The 18,231-nt window shown below is 45.0% G+C and overlaps 2 protein-coding genes across 11 annotated transcripts in view; one reads left to right on the forward strand and one right to left on the reverse strand.

Annotated features, from left to right (window-relative positions):
• LOC101023578 (RNA-binding protein 4) overlaps positions 1-6,262 on the forward strand; it is a 54,748-nt gene extending 48,486 nt beyond the window's left edge. For both annotated transcript variants that reach the window (XR_637092.4, XM_017948240.3), the window contains one exon: positions 3,735-6,262. Coding sequence is in view for 1 of the 2 variants with exons in the window: in XM_017948240.3 (XP_017803729.1) it covers positions 3,735-3,811 (77 nt within the window). In the remaining variant the exon portion in view is untranslated. The remainder of the gene's footprint in view (positions 1-3,734) is intronic.
• Positions 2,873-17,344, reverse strand: RBM4B (RNA binding motif protein 4B). 9 transcript variants are annotated; one of them, XR_637094.4, is made up of 6 exons: positions 16,168-17,344; positions 15,584-15,716; positions 15,065-15,488; positions 6,494-7,170; positions 4,150-4,371; positions 2,873-3,459 (listed from the first exon to the last, which is right to left on the reverse strand). XR_637094.4 is itself a non-coding variant. In XM_021925506.2 (5 exons), the coding sequence occupies exons 2-4, from the start codon at positions 15,605-15,607 to the stop codon at positions 6,503-6,505; spliced, it is 1,116 nt and encodes a 371-aa protein (XP_021781198.1). In that variant the 5' UTR covers positions 15,608-15,716; positions 16,168-17,344; the 3' UTR covers positions 2,873-3,459; positions 6,494-6,502. The 9 variants fall into 9 exon arrangements, 7 of the variants coding, with proteins under 7 accessions (XP_021781198.1, XP_009183838.1, XP_017803730.1 ...); XR_637093.4 differs by having other exon boundaries at positions 2,873-3,541; XM_021925506.2 differs by lacking the exon at positions 4,150-4,371.
• Between the last annotated feature and the right edge of the window lie 887 nt (positions 17,345-18,231).

An 18,231-nucleotide genomic window follows, 5' to 3' on the forward strand; every position in this document is an offset into this window, starting at 1 on the left:
GAGCGAGACTCCATCTTAAAGAAAGAAATACATTTGTCTTACTCAACAGTCCTCTTTTGGGGTGAAAGGTTTTCTAAAATAAAAACTACACAATACTGCAGGGCTTTTTCTCCACCTATGAGTAGCTTATTTTACTACCTAACCATATGGTAACTCATTTTACCACAGTAGCCACAAATTGGATAGCACAGATATGGAACACTTCCATCACTGCCAGAAGTGTTATTGGGCAGTGATGATATAGAACTCTTCTGCATAAAAAAATTTTTTTTTTTTGAGACGTTGTCTTGCTGTGTTGCCCGGGCTGGAGTACAGTGGCACGATCTCGGCTCACTACAAGCTCCGCCTCCTGGGTTCATGCCATTCTCCTGCCTCAGCCTCCTGAGTAACTGGGACTACAGGCGCCCGCCATCACACCCGGAAAATTTTTTGCATTTTTAGTAGAGATGGGGTTTCACCGTGTTAGCCAGCATGGTCTCGATCTCCTGACCTCGTGATCTGCCCGCCTCAGCCTCCCAAAGATTACAGGCGTGAGCCACTGCGCCCGGCCAGAAATTTTTTTTTCTTGTTCTGCCAATGAGATAGAAATCAAGATATGTTTATTATTTACTTATTTTTTTTGAGACAGAGTCTCACTGTCACCCAGGCTGGACAGTGCAGTGGCGCATTATCAGCTCACTGTAACCTCTGCCTCCTGGGTTCAAGTGATTCTTGTGCCTCAGCCTCCCCAGTAGCTGGGATTACAGGTACACACCACCATGCCCAGCTAAATTTTTTGTATTTTTAGTAGAGATGGGGTTTCGCCATGTTGCCCAGGCTGGTCTCAATTCTTGAGCTCAGGAAATCCACTCACCTCAGCCTCCCAAAGTGCTAGGATTACAGGCATGAGCCATGCACCCGGCATATGTTAAACTTCCTATGTTAAATTGGTTGAAACCTAGCACGGAGAACCATCAGAGATTTTGCCAAGGCCAGCAAAATCTGCAGATTTTTCTTGGCTCTTCATAGTGCCTTGCAGATCACAAGAAAATCCCAGCATCTTTGCCTTATTTTCTCTATTGTAAAACAGAGTCTTGCTTCCCTGGGGAATAATGAAGCTAACATGAGCCTTATGTACTTCACCACTGGTTGGAATGTGTGCATGGACAGGTTAACTTCTGTAGATTTGTCAGTCTGTTCCCCTAAGAAATGAGGGAAAATTTTTGCTTCACCTGTCAAGATTAAGTATAAAATATGTGAAGTAAATGCTATATTATTGTAGGTAAAATTTCACATGTAGTCAAAATTTACACATCAACATTTCCATATAAAGTACAATAAAGCTTAAGTAGGGTTGAGTCCATCATTAAATGTGTTCTATGGGGATCTAAACAAAGATAAATAAGATGTCCGTGATCTAGAAGACATACGTGACTGCAAAATGTCACTGCTAATCATTAATATGTGATTTGCTTTTCTGCTCGGATTTTATTTTAGCCAAAGCCTAATCCTAGCAGAATATTAGCACCTTGGGAAGAGAGACCTCTTTTAATAGCTCATAAGTGAATTTAATTATTTTTTAAAAATTAATAAAGGAGAAACACTGGAGAGGAGTGATAACTAAGCAAATTTTTTTTTTTAATATGAGCCAGAAAAATATGAAGTGAAATTGAGTTAACATGATAGGTCCTTGGAGAGAATCTGCTCAGCCTTTTTCTGATGCAGGGCTTATTCCTAGCACTACTAATCTGGATCTGTTAGCCTTTAAACTGGTTTAAGAGCAGCTCTGGTTAGAGAAAAGTAGCTTCACCACCAGTTTGTAGCAAATTTAGAAATGTCTCAAGAATCTGGCTAACTTCCCATCACCTATTACTGAAGCCACAGCACTCACCTCACTAAATCCTTTTTTTTGTGGTTTTGGAGACAGGGTCTCCCATTGCCCAGAATGGAGGGCAGTGGCACGATCACAGCTCACTGCAGCCTCAACCTCCTGGGCTCAAGAGAATCTCCCACCTCAGCCTCTTGAGTAGCTGCGATTACAGGCGTGCACCACCACGCCCAGCTAATTTTTTTTTTTTTCTTTTGAGATGGAGTATAGTGGTGCAATCTCGGCTTCCTGCGACCTCTGCCTCCTGGGTTCAAGGGATTCTCCTGCCTCAGCCTCCCAGGTAGCTGGGACTACAGGCACTTGCCACCATGCCTGCTTAATTTTTGTATTTTTAGTAGGGACGGGGTTTCGTCATGTTGGCCAGGCTGGTCTCAAACTCCTCAAGTGATCTGCCTGCCTCGGTCTCCCAAAATGCTGAGATTACAGGTGTGAGCCATTGCACCTGGCCAACTAATTTTGTTGTTTTTGTTTCTTTTGAGATGGAGTTTTGCTCTTGTTGCTCAGGCTGGAGTGCAATGGCGCAATCTTGGCTCACTGCAACCTCCGCCGCCTGGTTCAAGTGATTCTCCTGCCTCAGCCTCCTGAGTAGCTGGGATTACAGGCGCCTGCCACCATGCCCAGCTAATTTTTGTATTTTAGTAGAGATGGGGTTTCACCATGTTGGTCTCCCTGACCTCAGGTGATCCACCCACCTCGGCCTCCCAAAGTGCTGGGATTACAGCGTGAGCCACCATGCCCAGCCGGCCAACTAATTTTTATTTTTGGTAGAGACAGGGTTTCGACATGTTGCTTAGGCTGGTCTCGAACTTCAGTGGGCTTAAGTGATCCGCCCACCTCAACCTCCCAAGTGCTAAAATTACAGGTGTGAGCCACCACGCCTGGGCTTAAATTCTTCCTTCTATATGTAAATTTCTGACATCTATTAGTTTGAACTTTGTAGCTTAAGAACTAGGAGAGAATAAAAAGACTGTGGTGGTAAATAACAATCACAAACATAAAAAGATATTTAAGTGTTAGAAACGTTTATTTGTCAAAAAATTTTAAAAAAAAAGGGAGGCGTGGAATAAAACAAGGGTAAATTTCAGCTAATGCTGTACCACGATCACAGGTCGGACATAAAAAAACAAAACAAAACAACAAAACCCCCAATGGTCCTAGCAATTTTAGAAGAGTAACTTCAATGTTAGAGTCCAGAGCTAACAGAAGAGTAAAAGGCTGCTTGCCACTACATGGTCATTTTAAAGGGAAAGGAGATGCTGCAGGTAGGCAGGGACAAGGATTCAACTCCTAGGGAAAGCAAGATAAGAGGGGCTCCACTGCACAGGAAAAAGGGGATGCCAGCATAATCCTTACCTAGGGCTGCTCAGAGGCTGAGAATGTAAGGAACAGAGTGAAAGGCTACAGAGACTAGTTTCAGGAGGAAAGAAAAGTCAACTTAGAAGAATTAAATTAAGAAAGAAAACATAGTTGGTCACAAACTCCTTTTGTTTACTGAAACATGAAGCAATGGAAACATCCCGGCAAAGGGGACCGCGCGGAGCAAGTTCTCATATATGACCGCAGCCCGAGGGTTCAGTCCGCAATTATCCTACCTGAAAGAGAGCACAACACAAGAGGCTTACACAATGCCTGGAGAGCAGCCTGGCTCCGAGTACAAGCGCCCTGGGTCCCATCCTGTATTCCACGGGGGGAAAAAAAAGAACAAAACAAAACCAAGTCAGACTGGATCTAACTCATATCTTATGTAATTACCTAGGAGTCTATTAATAGCTATATATAGGAATCTACTTATGGCTATATAGGAAAAGATGCAATCTAGCTGAAGAATGTGTTGGTGATAAATACATCTTTCTTATCCATCTTTTAGGCAAGATAACCCCTGTGACAGAGGCTACTGTTGCTGCAACAAAGGGCATACATACATTTTCAAGAACTGCAATTTAATTTTGGGGTCCAGGAAAAGCAGAAGATGCTGAGATGTCATATATGGCGAACTGCACTATTCTAAATGTGTTCTGTTTTAATCTTTCACAGTAAACAAGCTTTCAGAAATGGTCACAAGGGGTAGGATATCAAGGAGCAGCCAGTCATTCACCCAATTCCAACACACCTACATGTCACACTGTCACAGAGTTAGAGCCACAGTTCCAGTAGTTCCCCTAATTGACCAAATCTCCCTTGCCAAATCAAAAGAAGAAATCACTCCTAAAATTCTCTAATCCTTCTATTGATGATGGGAACTCCAGACACCAATGGCTGGGGGAAAAAAAAAGTTAACTCACACCAAGTTCCTCTACTTATTACAGACAAAGGGCCAAATCTTGGTCTTGATCTGTGCCAATCGACTTCAAAAGTTGTGACGTTCTTGGATCAGTTCTGCTAGGGTGAGACCCGAATTTGTATCCCCAACAGTTCTGGAGTATTTCATCCTGGCAGCCTCATTAACATCAGGCTCCTGGGACTGCAACCAACTCAGGGTTATTCAGTCCATTTGAGGTTCACACCTGGAAGGTAAGTTTCTTTAAAAGTCATCACTAAAAAGAGGTTAGTTGAACAACCACTGCTTGCAGTCAAAATTCATTTTAAAATGTCCTAGCAATACCTTTTGAAGACTACAATATATGAATTTAACATTTAACTTTGAAACATAAGAGAAACAGGTTATCTGATAGATTTATACCAGCTTCCTTCAGAAGCATATCCCATCTCATGCTAGATCCAGCTGCATTAAAAGTAAAAATTAATGGCAAACTACAAATTTTAAGATCATTTGCTTCACACATAAACACAGACTGGGCTGCACGGTGGTCTCGAGATTTCAAGACTTGTTTACATGCATATATTTTACATACATTATTACAGGTTCGTAACATTTGCTTCTCAATTCACATAAAAAAGCAAATTCCTTTTTTAATTTTTTTTTTTTTTTTAAAGAGAGAGGAGCCACTCTGTTGTCCAGGCTGGAATGCAGTGGCTAACTGCAGTCCCTCACTCCTGGGCTCAAGGGATCCTCCAGCCTCAGCCTCCTGAATAGTTGGGACTACAGGTGCGAGCCACTGTACACAGCTGCTTTGTTATCTTCTACATAAATACCAAAGGGATAAGTTAGGAACACCAGAAACTCAGTAGTAACTCACTTTAACCTTGCTTCTGGGGCTCCAAATGATGCTCATTTTCAAGGTACAAGAAAACCATGAGAATGTAAAGTTCTCATAATGCCATTTCCACTCAGATGAAAAGATTTATCTATCTTTAGATACTCAAAATTATTCCTGGCATTTTAGCACTTTTGGTGCACATTTCCTGATGTAGGAAATAGTAAAATTTCAGAGCCTATGGCATTGGCTTTCACCACCTATGCAATTTTCTACACATCTGAAAATTACCAGTTTATCTAACTTACCTAACTCCTGAAATGTTCCTCTCTTCAACAACAAAAAACACAAAACAAAAACTGCTGGAAGAAATGGGAAGCATCCAGCTCTAAATGACAGCATAACAGGCTATGGAGAAATAGGGCTTAAGTGCCCATATAGAACAAGATGCTAGTCTAGATTACTAATAAGGACTCCATGGGGCAGAAGATCAAAACATTCAACTTTCAAGTAAATGTCTTAGAAGCGAACATTTGAAATTTATAGGACTTCCTCTGGCATGTAGGTATGATATTCGAAGAGTTTCCTTTGACAAAGGGTAATGACCCAAGAAGTAGTTTGTTTTTTTGCTTTTGTTTTTTTTAAAAAGGAGAGACAGGGTCTCACTCTGTTGCCCAGGCTGGAATACAGGGGTGTAATCATAGCTCACTGTGGCCTCTTTCAACTCCTGGGCTCAACTGATCCTTCCAACCTCAGCATTCTGAGTAGCTGGGATCACGGGTGCTCCCCATTACACCCTGCTAATTTAATTTTCTTTGTAGAGACAGGGTCTTGCTATGTTACCTAGGCTGGTCTGGAACTCCTGGGCTCAAGTGATCCTCCCGCCTCAGCCTCCCAGTGTTAGGAGTACAGGCGTGAGCCACTGCCTCTGCCCTCAAGTAGCAATTTTATTAGCAAACTGTAAGCCTAAAGTAATGGTTAAAATTCTCACTGTGATATTAATTACTAAGCCCTGAACCTGTGCCCTTCAGCTTTACCATGGCAGTACTTCTGTAGTAGAGCGAGCATGGGTTTCGGAATCAGGCCTGTTTGTGAATTCTGACTCTATCTTCCATTTACCAAATGACTTTGGGCAAAGTACTTAACCTCTCTGAGGTTCCCTTCTCTGTAAAAGAATAAAATATTTGTCTTATCGTATAGATGATATATGAGAGCACGTAACAAATGTTAGATCTCTCAAATGTTTTTCTGTAACCCAAATATACTTACAACTGATTAAAGAATGTTCTATCAAATTGAATTTGTTGTTCTCTCAGAAGGAACAAGTTGGTTGGAGTCATACACTAACGCCTTGACAGGCCAAATGGAACTTGTGGCCTAAGCTAGAGAAATACTGAAGACTAACATGTAATTTGTACCTTTTGGATACTGTCCGGAGAGCAAACAGGTGGCTCTAGCCTCCTTTATGAAGCATGGGTCTCTTTCAAGGGAACTAAATGGAATCTTTTAACCATTCCCACCCATCTCTCACCTCCAGTTTTTAAAAGGCTGAGTACCGGGCTCGGTCCACATACTGCTCCCGTTCATACCGGGCCATGTCATACAGAGAATTCCGTGTAGCTGCTGAAGCCTGAGATAACTCACTCTCTGGCCCATAACCGTAGCCCTCTCCAACCGTGGGGAGCATGGCTGCAGCACGACGCAGTGGGCTCCTGTCCCTTCCATAGTAGGAGGAAGTGGTGGCCGCAGCAGCAGCCATAGCAGCTGAAGTGGCAGCAGCGCCAGAGTTTGGCAACAGGTGTCTGTCGTAGGGATCAACAGAAGTAGAGTTGAGGTGGCTGGTCACAGTTGTGCTTTGGACTTGAGGCAGATGGGACATGGTCTGCTCTGCGTAGTTGTATGCAGAAGCCGCTGCCGCTGCTGCTACTGCCTCATAAGAGCGGACCCGGTATCGCTTATAGTAGTCGAGTGCTCCATATGCATCGTTGTAATACATGGATTCCCCATAGCCCATGGTGTAAGGTGTGCGAACTGCTCCATATTGTTCATTATACTGCTCAGTAAAGTCTGCCACACGACCCGTACGATCTACTGGGCACTCTTTGGACCAGTGCCCTTCTTTCCCACACCGATAGCAGCCACTCTGGTCTCCCATCCCAGGGGCAGTCCGAAGCCGGCTTGTGGACAACTGCACATGCATTCTTTTGCCTTGAGGAAACAGATGTAAGATTTATTTTAACTCATTGACATTCTTTTTCCTCCCCTAAATGAAAGTAGATTAGTTGTCATACGACACACAGACACACACACCTGTGACCCTATTTCAGCAACCTCCTTTAAAAAGTAGTTGAAATTTTTTCTTTTCTTTTTTTTAAGACGGAGTTTTGCTCTTGTTGTCCAGGCTGGAGTGCAATGGTGCAACCTCCACCTCCCAGATTCAAGCAATTCTTCTGCCTCAGCCTCCCGAGTAGCTGGGATTAGAGGCATGCACTGCCACGCCTGGCTAATTTTGTATTTTTGGTAGAGACAGGGTTTCTCCATGTTGTTCAGGCTGGTCTCAAACTCCCGACCTCAGGTGATCCGCCTGCCTCGGCCTCCCAAAGTGTTGGGATTACAGGCATGAGCCACCGTGCCTGGCCAGCAGTTGAAGTTTTAATACAGATGAGAGCTAGAAAATTTGATTTTTCAGAGACTAGTCAATACTTTCTACTTAGGCCAGGAGTAGACCAGACTCACTCCTGCTTCTGTCTCCACAACTTTCCTTTTTCCCCTTAAACACAACAATTGGAAAAGTTTCAACTTCTCACTGCTAAGACTGTTATTACTTGTAATGATTCAAATTCTACCAATACTTTCAAAATCAACCAACAAAACCTCAGTTAAGTCAGATTTGGAAGGCATCTTGCCCATCTCTCACTGACTGACTGAGGATCTCGTAAGGCCTGAGCATTTACTATTGCTTAAAAACCACATCAGTCATCTGTCCATCTTGTTTCCTCCAGCTATTTTTGCAGATGTCACCAGAAGGCTCCCAATCATGGGCACATGAACCATACCTGGCTTGTCATCTGCTTCATCTCTAGTATCTCTGGGAGTTATAAGACCTTCCAGATGTCAACTCAGCCCCACCCCCACAAGGCTACTGTGGAAAGCTACCTGACCAAGGTCTCTCAACAACAAGAATTAGATCTTAAAACAGTACTGGTTTCTTAGGGACAGTGTGTTGACATGTAATGAAATGACTGGCATTTCATCCTGCCATGTAACTTCAATTCTTTATAGGGATTAACTACTAGTTAGAAAAATGCAGCATTTGCCTAGAGACCTTAAGAACACATACAAATGGGCCACATCCATTTTGGCTTCCAGGAAATGACCAGCAGTGAGGAACAGCTAAGAGAAGAAACAATCTTTGCTCAGGGATTGTGAACCACCAAACCCAGGGACCCTTACTGATGAAAGCATCTGAAGTCTTTAAAAGCAGTTAAAGAAAAAGAGTAGTCCCAGGTTGCACAAGACTCTCCTGGAGATCAAGTCAGTGCTTTCCAAATTGTAGCCAAAAGAAAATGCAAGGGAGGCTGAGGCAGGAGAATCACTTGAACCCGGGAGGTGGAAGTTGCAGTGAGTGGAGATCGTGCCACTGCACTCCAGCCTGGGCAACAGTATGAGACTCCATCTCAAAAAAAAAAGAAGAAAACGCAGTCAGCACAGATACAGAGAACAGGGGCTTCTCATTACTCTTAAGGACTGCTCAGAACAAATCCCGCCCCCTGCAATCAGCAAGTTGCTCTCTCTTTAACAGACCTTGTTCTGGATGCAGCTATGTGAGAGGAAGCCTTGTGCTCCACCATCCTGTTGGAAATAGCCCGATTCAGGACGGCAGCAGAACAGTGCCATGCACTGACCCTGAGAGGGGAGTGGGTTAGTGCAGTAATATAACTTTAGTCAAATTCATTTTGCCCAATGTCAAAGAGTCCTATCACTCCAGTTTCTAGCAGAAACAAAAGTGCTCAGGCTTTATACCTCCAACTGCTAGCAGACAGGCAGCATCCACTATCACCGATAGCAGACACCCAAAAAGGCACTAAATATCTAAAAGCATTTTGCCATCCCATTGTTTTCAGAGATTTAAATACTTCTAATTGTTCGAAGTTAGGGGCCACAATGCTACGATTTGAACAGAAACACAGATTTCTGCCACCATTTATATCTCAAATGCAGAGTTCCCTATAATTTAGACTAAAAGATTATAAATGACTTGGCTTTCAAATACACGATGACATTAAGCTATGTGACAGACACAAACTATGCTCCAATTGCGAAGTCAGAGTGACCATGACAGTCTAAAAAAGAGCCAATCCAGAGACCTAAAAGTAACATTTTTTAACAAAAAAATTCAATTAAATTTGCACTTTACTTTTATAGATTCTGGGTCCATTTTTTGGAGAAACAAAATCCAGCAACTTTACCTTGATGTTTTTTAACTAAATCCAATCTTCATTCCTGCATTTATTTAGAGGGTGGGAACTCAAGTTTCTATCTGTGGCAAAATCTACCTCTGTGTAGTTGTGAAAAGGATGCAGGTATCAATTTTTTGTTTGTTTTTTGAGACATAGTCTTGCTCTGTCACCCAGGCTGGAGTGCAGTGGCGCAATCTCGGCTCACTGCAACCTCCACCTCCCGGGTTCAAGCAATTCCCTGCCTCAGCCTCCTGAGTAGCTGGGATCACAGGCACCCATCACCACTGGTGTGATTCTTTTTTTTTTTTTTTGAGACGGAGTCTCGCTCTGCTGCCCAGGCTGGAGTGCAGTGGCCGGATCTCAGCTCACTGCAAGCTCCGCCTCCCGGGTTCACGCCATTCTCCTGTCTCAGCCTCCCGAGTAGTTGGGACTACAGGCGCCCGCCACCGCGCCCGGCTAGTTTTTTGTATTTTTAGTAGAGACGGGGTTTCACCATGTTAGCCAGGATGGTCTCGATCTCCTGACCTCGTGATCCGCCCGCCTCGGCCTCCCAAAGTGCTGGGATTACAGGCTTGAGCCACCGCGCCCGGCCAGCAATTTTTGTATTTTTAGCAGTGATGGGGTTTCACCATGCTGGCCAGGCTGGTCTTGAACTCGACTTCGTGATCCACTCGCCTCAGCCTCCCAAAGTGCTGGGATTACAGGCATGAGCCACTGCGCCCGGCCCAATTTTTCAACCTAGAACTAAAAAAATCTGTAATAGAGGTGACAGGTTTAAAAAAAAATTTTCAAACAGTTTCTCCAAGCTGGGTGCAGTAGCTCATACATGTAATCCCAGCACTTTGGGAGGCCGAGGTGGGCCAATCACCTGAGGCCAGAAGTTTGAGACCAGCCTGGCCAACATGGTGAAATCCTGTCTCTACTAAAAAAATATAAAACATTAGCTGGGCTTGGTGGCACATGCCTGCAGTCCCAGCTACTTAGGAGGCTGAGGCACAAGAATCACTTGAACCTGGGAGGCGGAGGCTGCAGTGAGCTGAGATTGTGCCACTGCACTCCAGCCTAAGCAACAGAGCAAGACTGTCTCAAAAAAAAAAAAAAAAAACCACAAAAAAACCCAAAACAACCACAGTCTTTCCAATGGTTATAATTTGTTTTTATTAATTATTATTATTATTATTACTTTTTGAGACAAGTATTTTGCTCTGTTGCCCAGACTGGAGTGCAGTGGCGCAATCTCGGCTCACTGCAACTTCTGCCTCCTGGGCTCAAGCAATTCTCCTGCGTCAGTCTCCTAAGTAGCTGGGACTGCAGGTGCACGCTACCACACCTGGCTAGTTTTTTCTATTTTTAGTGGAGACAAGGTTTCACCATGTTGGCCAGGCTGGTCTCAAACTCCTGAGCTCAGGTGATCCGCCTGCCTCGGCCTCCCAAAGGGCTGGGATTACAGGTATAAGCCACTGCATCCAGCCTAGCCTTTTAATTTAAATACCCTAAAGTTTTAAAAATAATTGAAAAAGACTATGCTTCTCTATTATTATACCTTAAGGAACCAGGGCAAAGAAAAATGAAAGATTAATTCTTCTACTCTACTACACTTGGACAGGCCAAAAGCTTAAAGATTTCCTGAGGCTTCCAAAAGTTACTGAAGTTTGTTGCCAACATTTTCCAGAAAACCAGCCCAATAATAGTGTTTTATTTTGAAAGCTGTAACAGAAAAGAGCATTAAAATGCTGAGAAGTGGGAAACCTGGGGTCTTAATTTCTAAGCGCCTATCAAGTGCCATGATCCAGAAAATATTGGGGATGTAGCTAATACAGAGTAGCATTCTGACTTAATGCTTGTTTACATATAGGGGAAAAAAAACAAGACACCTGAACTCTCACATATTCTTCCCAATTAAGCTGCCTGATTGTTATTTGGGAATAGCTTCTTTAGGTCTTCCAATACCAACCGTGTGTGCTAAGGAAGTAAGTTGAGTTCACTGCTGGCTGTAGAAAGGAAACAGATCCTGAAAGAGTAAGGTAAACTCAGATTCTGCTACTTCCTTTTAGAAGTCATACAATGCAAAAAGCCTCAATGGCAGCCATTAACATATAGAAATAAAGGTTCAAAAGAACTTTTTTGTTGGTTTGTTTGAGACTGAGTCTTGCTCTGCTGCCCAGGCTAGAGTGCGGTGGCGCGGGTCTTGGCTCACTGCAACGTCCGCCTCTAGGTTCAAGTGAGTCTCCTGCCTCAGCCTCCTGAGTAGCTGAGATTACAGGCGTGTTTGTATTTTTAGTAGAGACAGGGTTTCACCATGTTGACCATGCTAGTCTCCAACTCCTGACCTCAGGTGATCCCCCTGCCTCGGCCTCCCAGAGTGCTGCGATTACAGGTGTGAGCCACCTCACCTGGGCTCAAATGGCCCTTTAAGAGGCCATGTTCATTGGTAGACAACTGAAAAGAACTTAAATTGAAACGTGTCAAACTGGTATCCAGATTGCATTTTCTGTAAAACTACAACTTACTATCCAATGCTAAGCTTGCTCTTGTCATCTGGGAGAAAAAAACCAGAGCTGGTTATAAAAATGTCTCTATCTATAACTAGGAGGAGAGTGCTCTCTCCAGAGGAGCCAAGTTAAGAACATGAAAACCAAATACAGGATTTTTCTTTTCCTATTCATTTTAGTGTCTGCACTTTCTAAGGAAGTGATGTTTTAAAAAATCTTATAGATCCATTGCATTATTCAGATACTCACTTCCTAATTATACCTGCCTTATTAAAATACATATTCATCCTAAGCCAACTCCCCCAAGTTAACTGATTTTTTTCTTTTTTTTTTTTTTAATTAACTTCAGGTAGCTTTTCTTTTTTTTTTTTTTTTTTTGAGACGGCGTCTTGCTTTGTCGCGGAGGCTGGAGTGCAGTGCCGCGATCTCAGCTCACTGCAAACTCCGCCTCCCGGGTTCACGCCATTCTCCTGCCTCAGCCTCCCATGTAGCTGGGACTACAGGCACCCGCCACCATGCCCAGCTAATTTTTTTTTTTTTGTATTTTTAGTAGAGACGGGGTTTCACCGTGTTAGCCAGGATGGTCTCGATCTCCTGACCTCGTGATCCGCCCACCTCGGCCTCCCAAACTGCTGGGATTACAGGCGTGAGTCACTGCATCCGGCCCTAACTTCAGGTAGCTTTTCTTTCATTAAGATAGTTTGGCCTGTAATCTTAGCACTTTGGGAGGCCAAGTAACTGATTTTTCTTACACATATTTTTGTCCTTTTCCTTTTTTTTTTTGTTTTTGTTTTTGTTTTGTTTTGAGATGGAGTCTTGCTCTGTCGCCAGGCTGGAGTGTAGTGGCACAATCTCAGCTCACTGCAACCTCTGCCTCCCAGGTTCAAGCGATTCTGCTGGCTCAGCCTCCCAAGTAGCTGGGACTACAGGCATGCACCACCACGCCCAGCTAATTTTTGTATTTTAGTAGAGACGGGGTTTCACCATGTTGGCCAGAATGGTCTCGATCTCTTGACCTTGTGATCCCCCTGCCTTGGCCTCCCAAAGTGCTGGGATTACAGGCGTAAGCCACGGCGCCCGGCCTGTCCTTTTCCTTTTATTCAGTTGTATTAAATATATATACGTATATATATATTTTTTTCTTTTTCTTTTTTGAGAAGGAGTCTCTCTGTTGCCCAGACTGGAGTACAGTGGCATGATCTCGGTTCACTGCAACCTCTACCTCCCAGGTTCAAGCGATTCTCCTGTCTCAGCCTCCTGAGTAGCTGGGATTACAGGCACACACTACCACGCCTGGATAGTTTTTCTGTATTTTTAGTAAGTGATGGGATTTCACCATGCTGGCCAGGCTGGTCTCGAACTCCAGAATTAACTGTATTAAATATATTTAAAAGGCAAGGGCATTCTGTATTACATTACTAGAATACCTCTGCAGTTTGTACCCAACTTTACATTCTTTTACATTTTGCTCATTACCTGTCAGGAGAAAACCCTCCTTCCCCAGTCTCCACTGTCCATCATGATGATCTCCCCCATCAAATGAAAATAATTAAGAATACTTTTAAAAGCTGAAAATGCAACAACATTCCAAAATAAGAAAAAGAAAAACAAATGTAAGAAAAGCAAATAAGGAAAGCTTCACTATCACTTTCAATAATTTTCTAACCAGAAGAGAAACACTCATGGTTGCAAACAGCAATCACCTGTCATCATATAGCGCTTTTACTGTCAAAACACTTTCACATCTATTCATTCTAGCTCCACTACAATCCTGTGAGGGAGGTACAGTAGGGATCATTAACTCTATAAGTGGGGACAATACTAGTGAGGAAAATGAAGCAGAGAGATGTTAAAACACTTGTCCAAGGTCACACACTAGTTAATGGTAGCAAGTATCTGCAACCTTTGCCCTATGCTTTAAAGAGCAGCTAAAGGCCAAGGCATTACTGGCTGAAGCCAGAGATACCTGATGGTGCTCTGATCTCCACTATGCAAACTTTCTTACCCTTCTCTGGTCAACTTTTCCTCTTCTCCCATTATTTATTTTCTCATTCTGTTTTTCAGGTTTAACAGAGGATCCAAAAGTACTTCTTAACAACCCCTTTAATGACACTCAGGGCAAAAAAGGTGTTGACTTAGGAACCGCAAAAGTGGCTATGAACATGAGGTCCAAGACGATACTATTACCAAAACACTTGTAGAACAGTGCTATCCAAAATAATGTTCTATGATGATGGAAATGTTCTGTGTCTCTATTAACACGGTAGCCACAGGCATCATGACTACTGAGTGCGTGAAACGTGTCTGGTATACACCTGAAAAATTGAATTTTAAATTTTATCTAATCTTAGTTAATTTCAATTTACTAAATCACGTGTAGTTACCATATTAGCACAGTTCTAGAGTCTTCTGACAACCTCTTGTGGTATTAGTGACAACATATGTACCTTTATCATCAGTATAAATAGTATGATGCTTTTACTGGAATTTCTTCAGAAGCGGGACTATCATTCTCATTTAGTCTGATATATTTAGAAATTTCTTTTTCTTAGGGTTAAATAATAGTAGGTGGAGCAGAACACTCCACAGCATGTTTTTTGGCTCTGCTTGAATAGATCGCACAAATCTAGCAACCAAAAGATACTCCCACAGATCGACCTGCCGCCCAGATGTATAATACAGGGCTTCCTCTAGATGTCTTTTTTCTTCTTTCCCACCAGTATCCATCACCCAAAGCAGTAAAGAATATAAATCTTAAGCACTTAAACCCTCAAATATAAGGCTTCCCGATAATAACTAAAGACGCAGGTAAGCCACAGACCTTTATCTTCCCTTCTCTCATGAGGTACTCGTTTCCCCAAGCAGATTACACCTCCAACAGCACTCGAATGAATGCAAGAATCTCGCAGGATAAAGTAACCCACAGTCTGCGATTCTATGCAGTCGGTGAGCAACATCTTAGCAAACCTGAAAAGGGGAAGTGTTTGCTTCCCCAGAGGTAAACTATGCTTAAGAGCGGAAAACATAATCTATTATTTCCAGCTAAAACAGAATGGAAGAGACCACCCTGCCAGTTCTATAGTCTTGTGTTCTTGCCTGTCTTGAGCTAGACCCCACTCGGCTCTACTACCCAGGCCCAGAGCAGTTCACCTTGAAACTCTGTGTTGTCAAGGCCCCTGATGGCCTCCACTGCATCCTCTGCCCGCTCCATGTGTACGAAGGCATAATCTTTCACGATGTCACATTCGATGACCGGACCATACTCCTCAAACTTGGCTCGAAGCTCTTGGTTGGTACAAGTGGGGCTGATGTTACCCACGTGTAACTTGGTTGAAGCTTTGCTCTTATTCTTGCTGGCTTCCACGTTGATGTTCACCCCATGAAGCTTGTAATGGTGCAGGTTGCGTATGGCATCCTCAGCTGCCGTCTTGTCTTCTATGTGCACAAAGCCATAGTTCTTAATGATGTCACATTCCAGCACCTTCCCATACTGTTCGAAAAGAGAGCGAATCTCCTGCTCTGTGGCCTCCCGGGGCAGGTTTCCGATGAACAGCTTCACCATCCTGACAAGAGCCTGGGAGAGAAAAACAAGATTTCAAAAGTCAGGGGTGTGGTGGGAAATTTCGGTGCACTGCAGCATTTTCATCTAATCCTCCAAAGTTCTTGCACCTTCAGAGACCCTCGCATAGACATTCATTATTCTTCCTCAGTAGAAGGGCGGTTTGTTCTTGAGAAGTGCGAGCTATGTGTGACATGGAAACAGGAGGTCGAGGGTCAGCATGCATAGCACAGGCTATCACCTCTGTGAAATGGAGCGCAATGAAATACCAGAATTAGCTGTTTAATGTCTTAAAATGAGGAAAGAGAAAAGCCCAAGCAAAGGCAAGGGGTATCTATCGCAGTGCGCCTGGTAACAAGGTTTTGGAGGGAAATCTGTGTACCTCTCCTCCACGCACTAGCACCTTTCAAGATACACTAAAAGGAAAAAAGTCCCCTTTCCCTCTAACCGGGACCAAACACCCGCCCCCCAGCGGCCCACCCTCCAGCTTCTTCGCTCCAACAAAGACTCGACCCGACCCCTGCCCCGCCTCCTTCCGGAGACCCGGTCCCGCCTCCTCCCGTTGTCTCCCCGGACCTCCCGCAGCAAAATGAGAAACCCAAATCCCCGCCATGCCTTCTGCAGGAGGCCCGGCCCGGCCCGCCCCGCCCCGCCCCCGAGCTCCCCACATCACACACACAAGACCCCCTCGCACCTCCGGGTGGCGGCGGCGGCGGCGGCGGCTCCCGCGTCAGGGAGAACCCTACAAAATGGCGACGGGCGCTCGAGCCTCGACGCGACCGGGCCCTTTCTCGCGCGCCAGCTCACGCACCAGCTCACGCACGCGCGAGTACGCGCTGCTTCCCTCCCCTTCCCCTCGCGGGAGCCGAGTGACCAATCGCGAGGCTGCATACAAATGACCTCGCAGCACGGGGGCGGGGCCTCTTGGTGGCGGCACAGCGCCGCGGAGGTCAGCCCACCCCCAGCCCCAGCCAGCCAGTCATCACCCTGGAAAGGGTCGCCACTCCTGCGTCAGAGGGGCTCTGGACGCAACCACTGCCTAGAAAAGCGGAGGCCCCGGGGAGTCACTCACCATCACAATGGGTCCTGCTATTGGGCCCTCTGAGGAGGCCGGAGAGCTAATGACAAAGGGGAATCTCCCCGAGGGCCCTAAAAAGGGGCTTTCGTAGCGGGCTGGCTGGCCTCTGTGGCAGCTTGGGGCAACATTTCAGAAATACAGGCGCGCCACATTTTAAGCAAAACTAGTCATTGTTTTGTAGCGCTTTAAACATTATTTTAGTGTTTCATTACAGACGTGTTATTTATTGGTACGGAAACTGAGAACGAAGGGGCAGAAGGATAACCTGGCAAAACTAGGACAGGCCTAGGAGGCATTGCTACCCAGGCTACGCTTAGTCATGTTTTGTTTGCTCGTGAGTATCCGTGGTCTGGTTCTCTCTCATTGTGTGTCCATCACAGTCCTGGTCTGTGGTGAACACACGAGAGGAATACTTGGTGGAGAGGCCCAGCGAGGTCTCTAGTTCAGGGGTGGGACAGGGTCTCCTCGTCCACACCACGCTGGAAGTCTAGGCTACTGTGAGTTTCCCAACTGTCTAGCATTTAGAATTCAGCTGTGGTCCAAGGGCACCTCCTGGCGGTAAAAACAAGCTTAGGCGGGCCGGGCGCGGCGGCTCACGCCTATAATCCCAGCACTTTGGGAGGTTGAGGCGGGCCGATCACACGAGTTCAGTAGTTCGACACCAGCTTGGCCAACATGGTGAAATCCCGTCTCTACTAAAAATACAAAAAATAGCCGGGCATGGCGGCGGGCGCCTGTAATCCCAGCTACTTGGGAGCCTGAGGCAGGAGAATCGTTGGAACCCGGGAGGCGGAGGTTGCAGTGAGCCGAGATGGTGTCACTGCACTCCAGCCTGGGTGACAGAGCAAGACTCGGTCTGGAAAAAAAAAAGTTTAGGCGGATTCCCCAACTGTCACCTTCCAACAAAGAGTAGCCTTTTATGGAGATTGATGGATTGGGTTTATTTCGTAGAGCCTGCCAGGGAGATTGTCAGCCACCATTCCTCATTGTAGTGGCTCCATAATGGCTTGTTTGATACCATCAGGCACACATTCCCCAGGCTGCCTTCTTCCACCCCAGCTACTTGGATATATTCTTTCCCTGAGTTCTTTTTGTTTCTCAGCCATTTCAGAAGAGGCACTGTCCTTCCGATTTTATTTTATTTTATCTATTTTTATTTTTCAATTTTTTAAAGACAGAGTATTGCTGTGTCACCCAGGCTGGAGGGCAGTGGTGCGATCTCGGCTTACTGCAACCTCCACCTCCCGCGTTCAAGCCATTTTCCTGCTTCAGCCTCCCCAGTAGCTGGGACTACAGGTGTGCGCTACCACACCCAGCTAATTTTTGTATTTTTAGTAGAGACGGGGTTTCACCATGTTGGCCAGGCTGGTGTCCACTGGCCTTGGCATCCCAAAGTGCTGGGATTACAGGCATGAGCCACCACGCCCGGCCCTTAACTGTTACTACTATTATTTTGGAGTCAGGGTGTCACTTTGTTTTCCAGGCTAGAGTGCAGTGGCACCATTATGGCTCACTGTAGCCTCAACCTCCCAGGCGCAAGTGATCCTCCTATCTTAGCCTCTGGAGCAGCTGGGACCACAGGTGTGGGCCACCCCATCCAGCTAATTTTTAAAATGTTTTTGTAGTGATGGGGGTCTCCCTGTGTTGCCCAGCCTGGTCTCAAACTTCTGGGCTCAAGAT

This window comes from Papio anubis, chromosome 12, assembly GCF_008728515.1.
Source record: "Papio anubis isolate 15944 chromosome 12, Panubis1.0, whole genome shotgun sequence".
In the NCBI taxonomy this organism is placed as follows: Eukaryota; Metazoa; Chordata; class Mammalia; order Primates; family Cercopithecidae; genus Papio; species Papio anubis.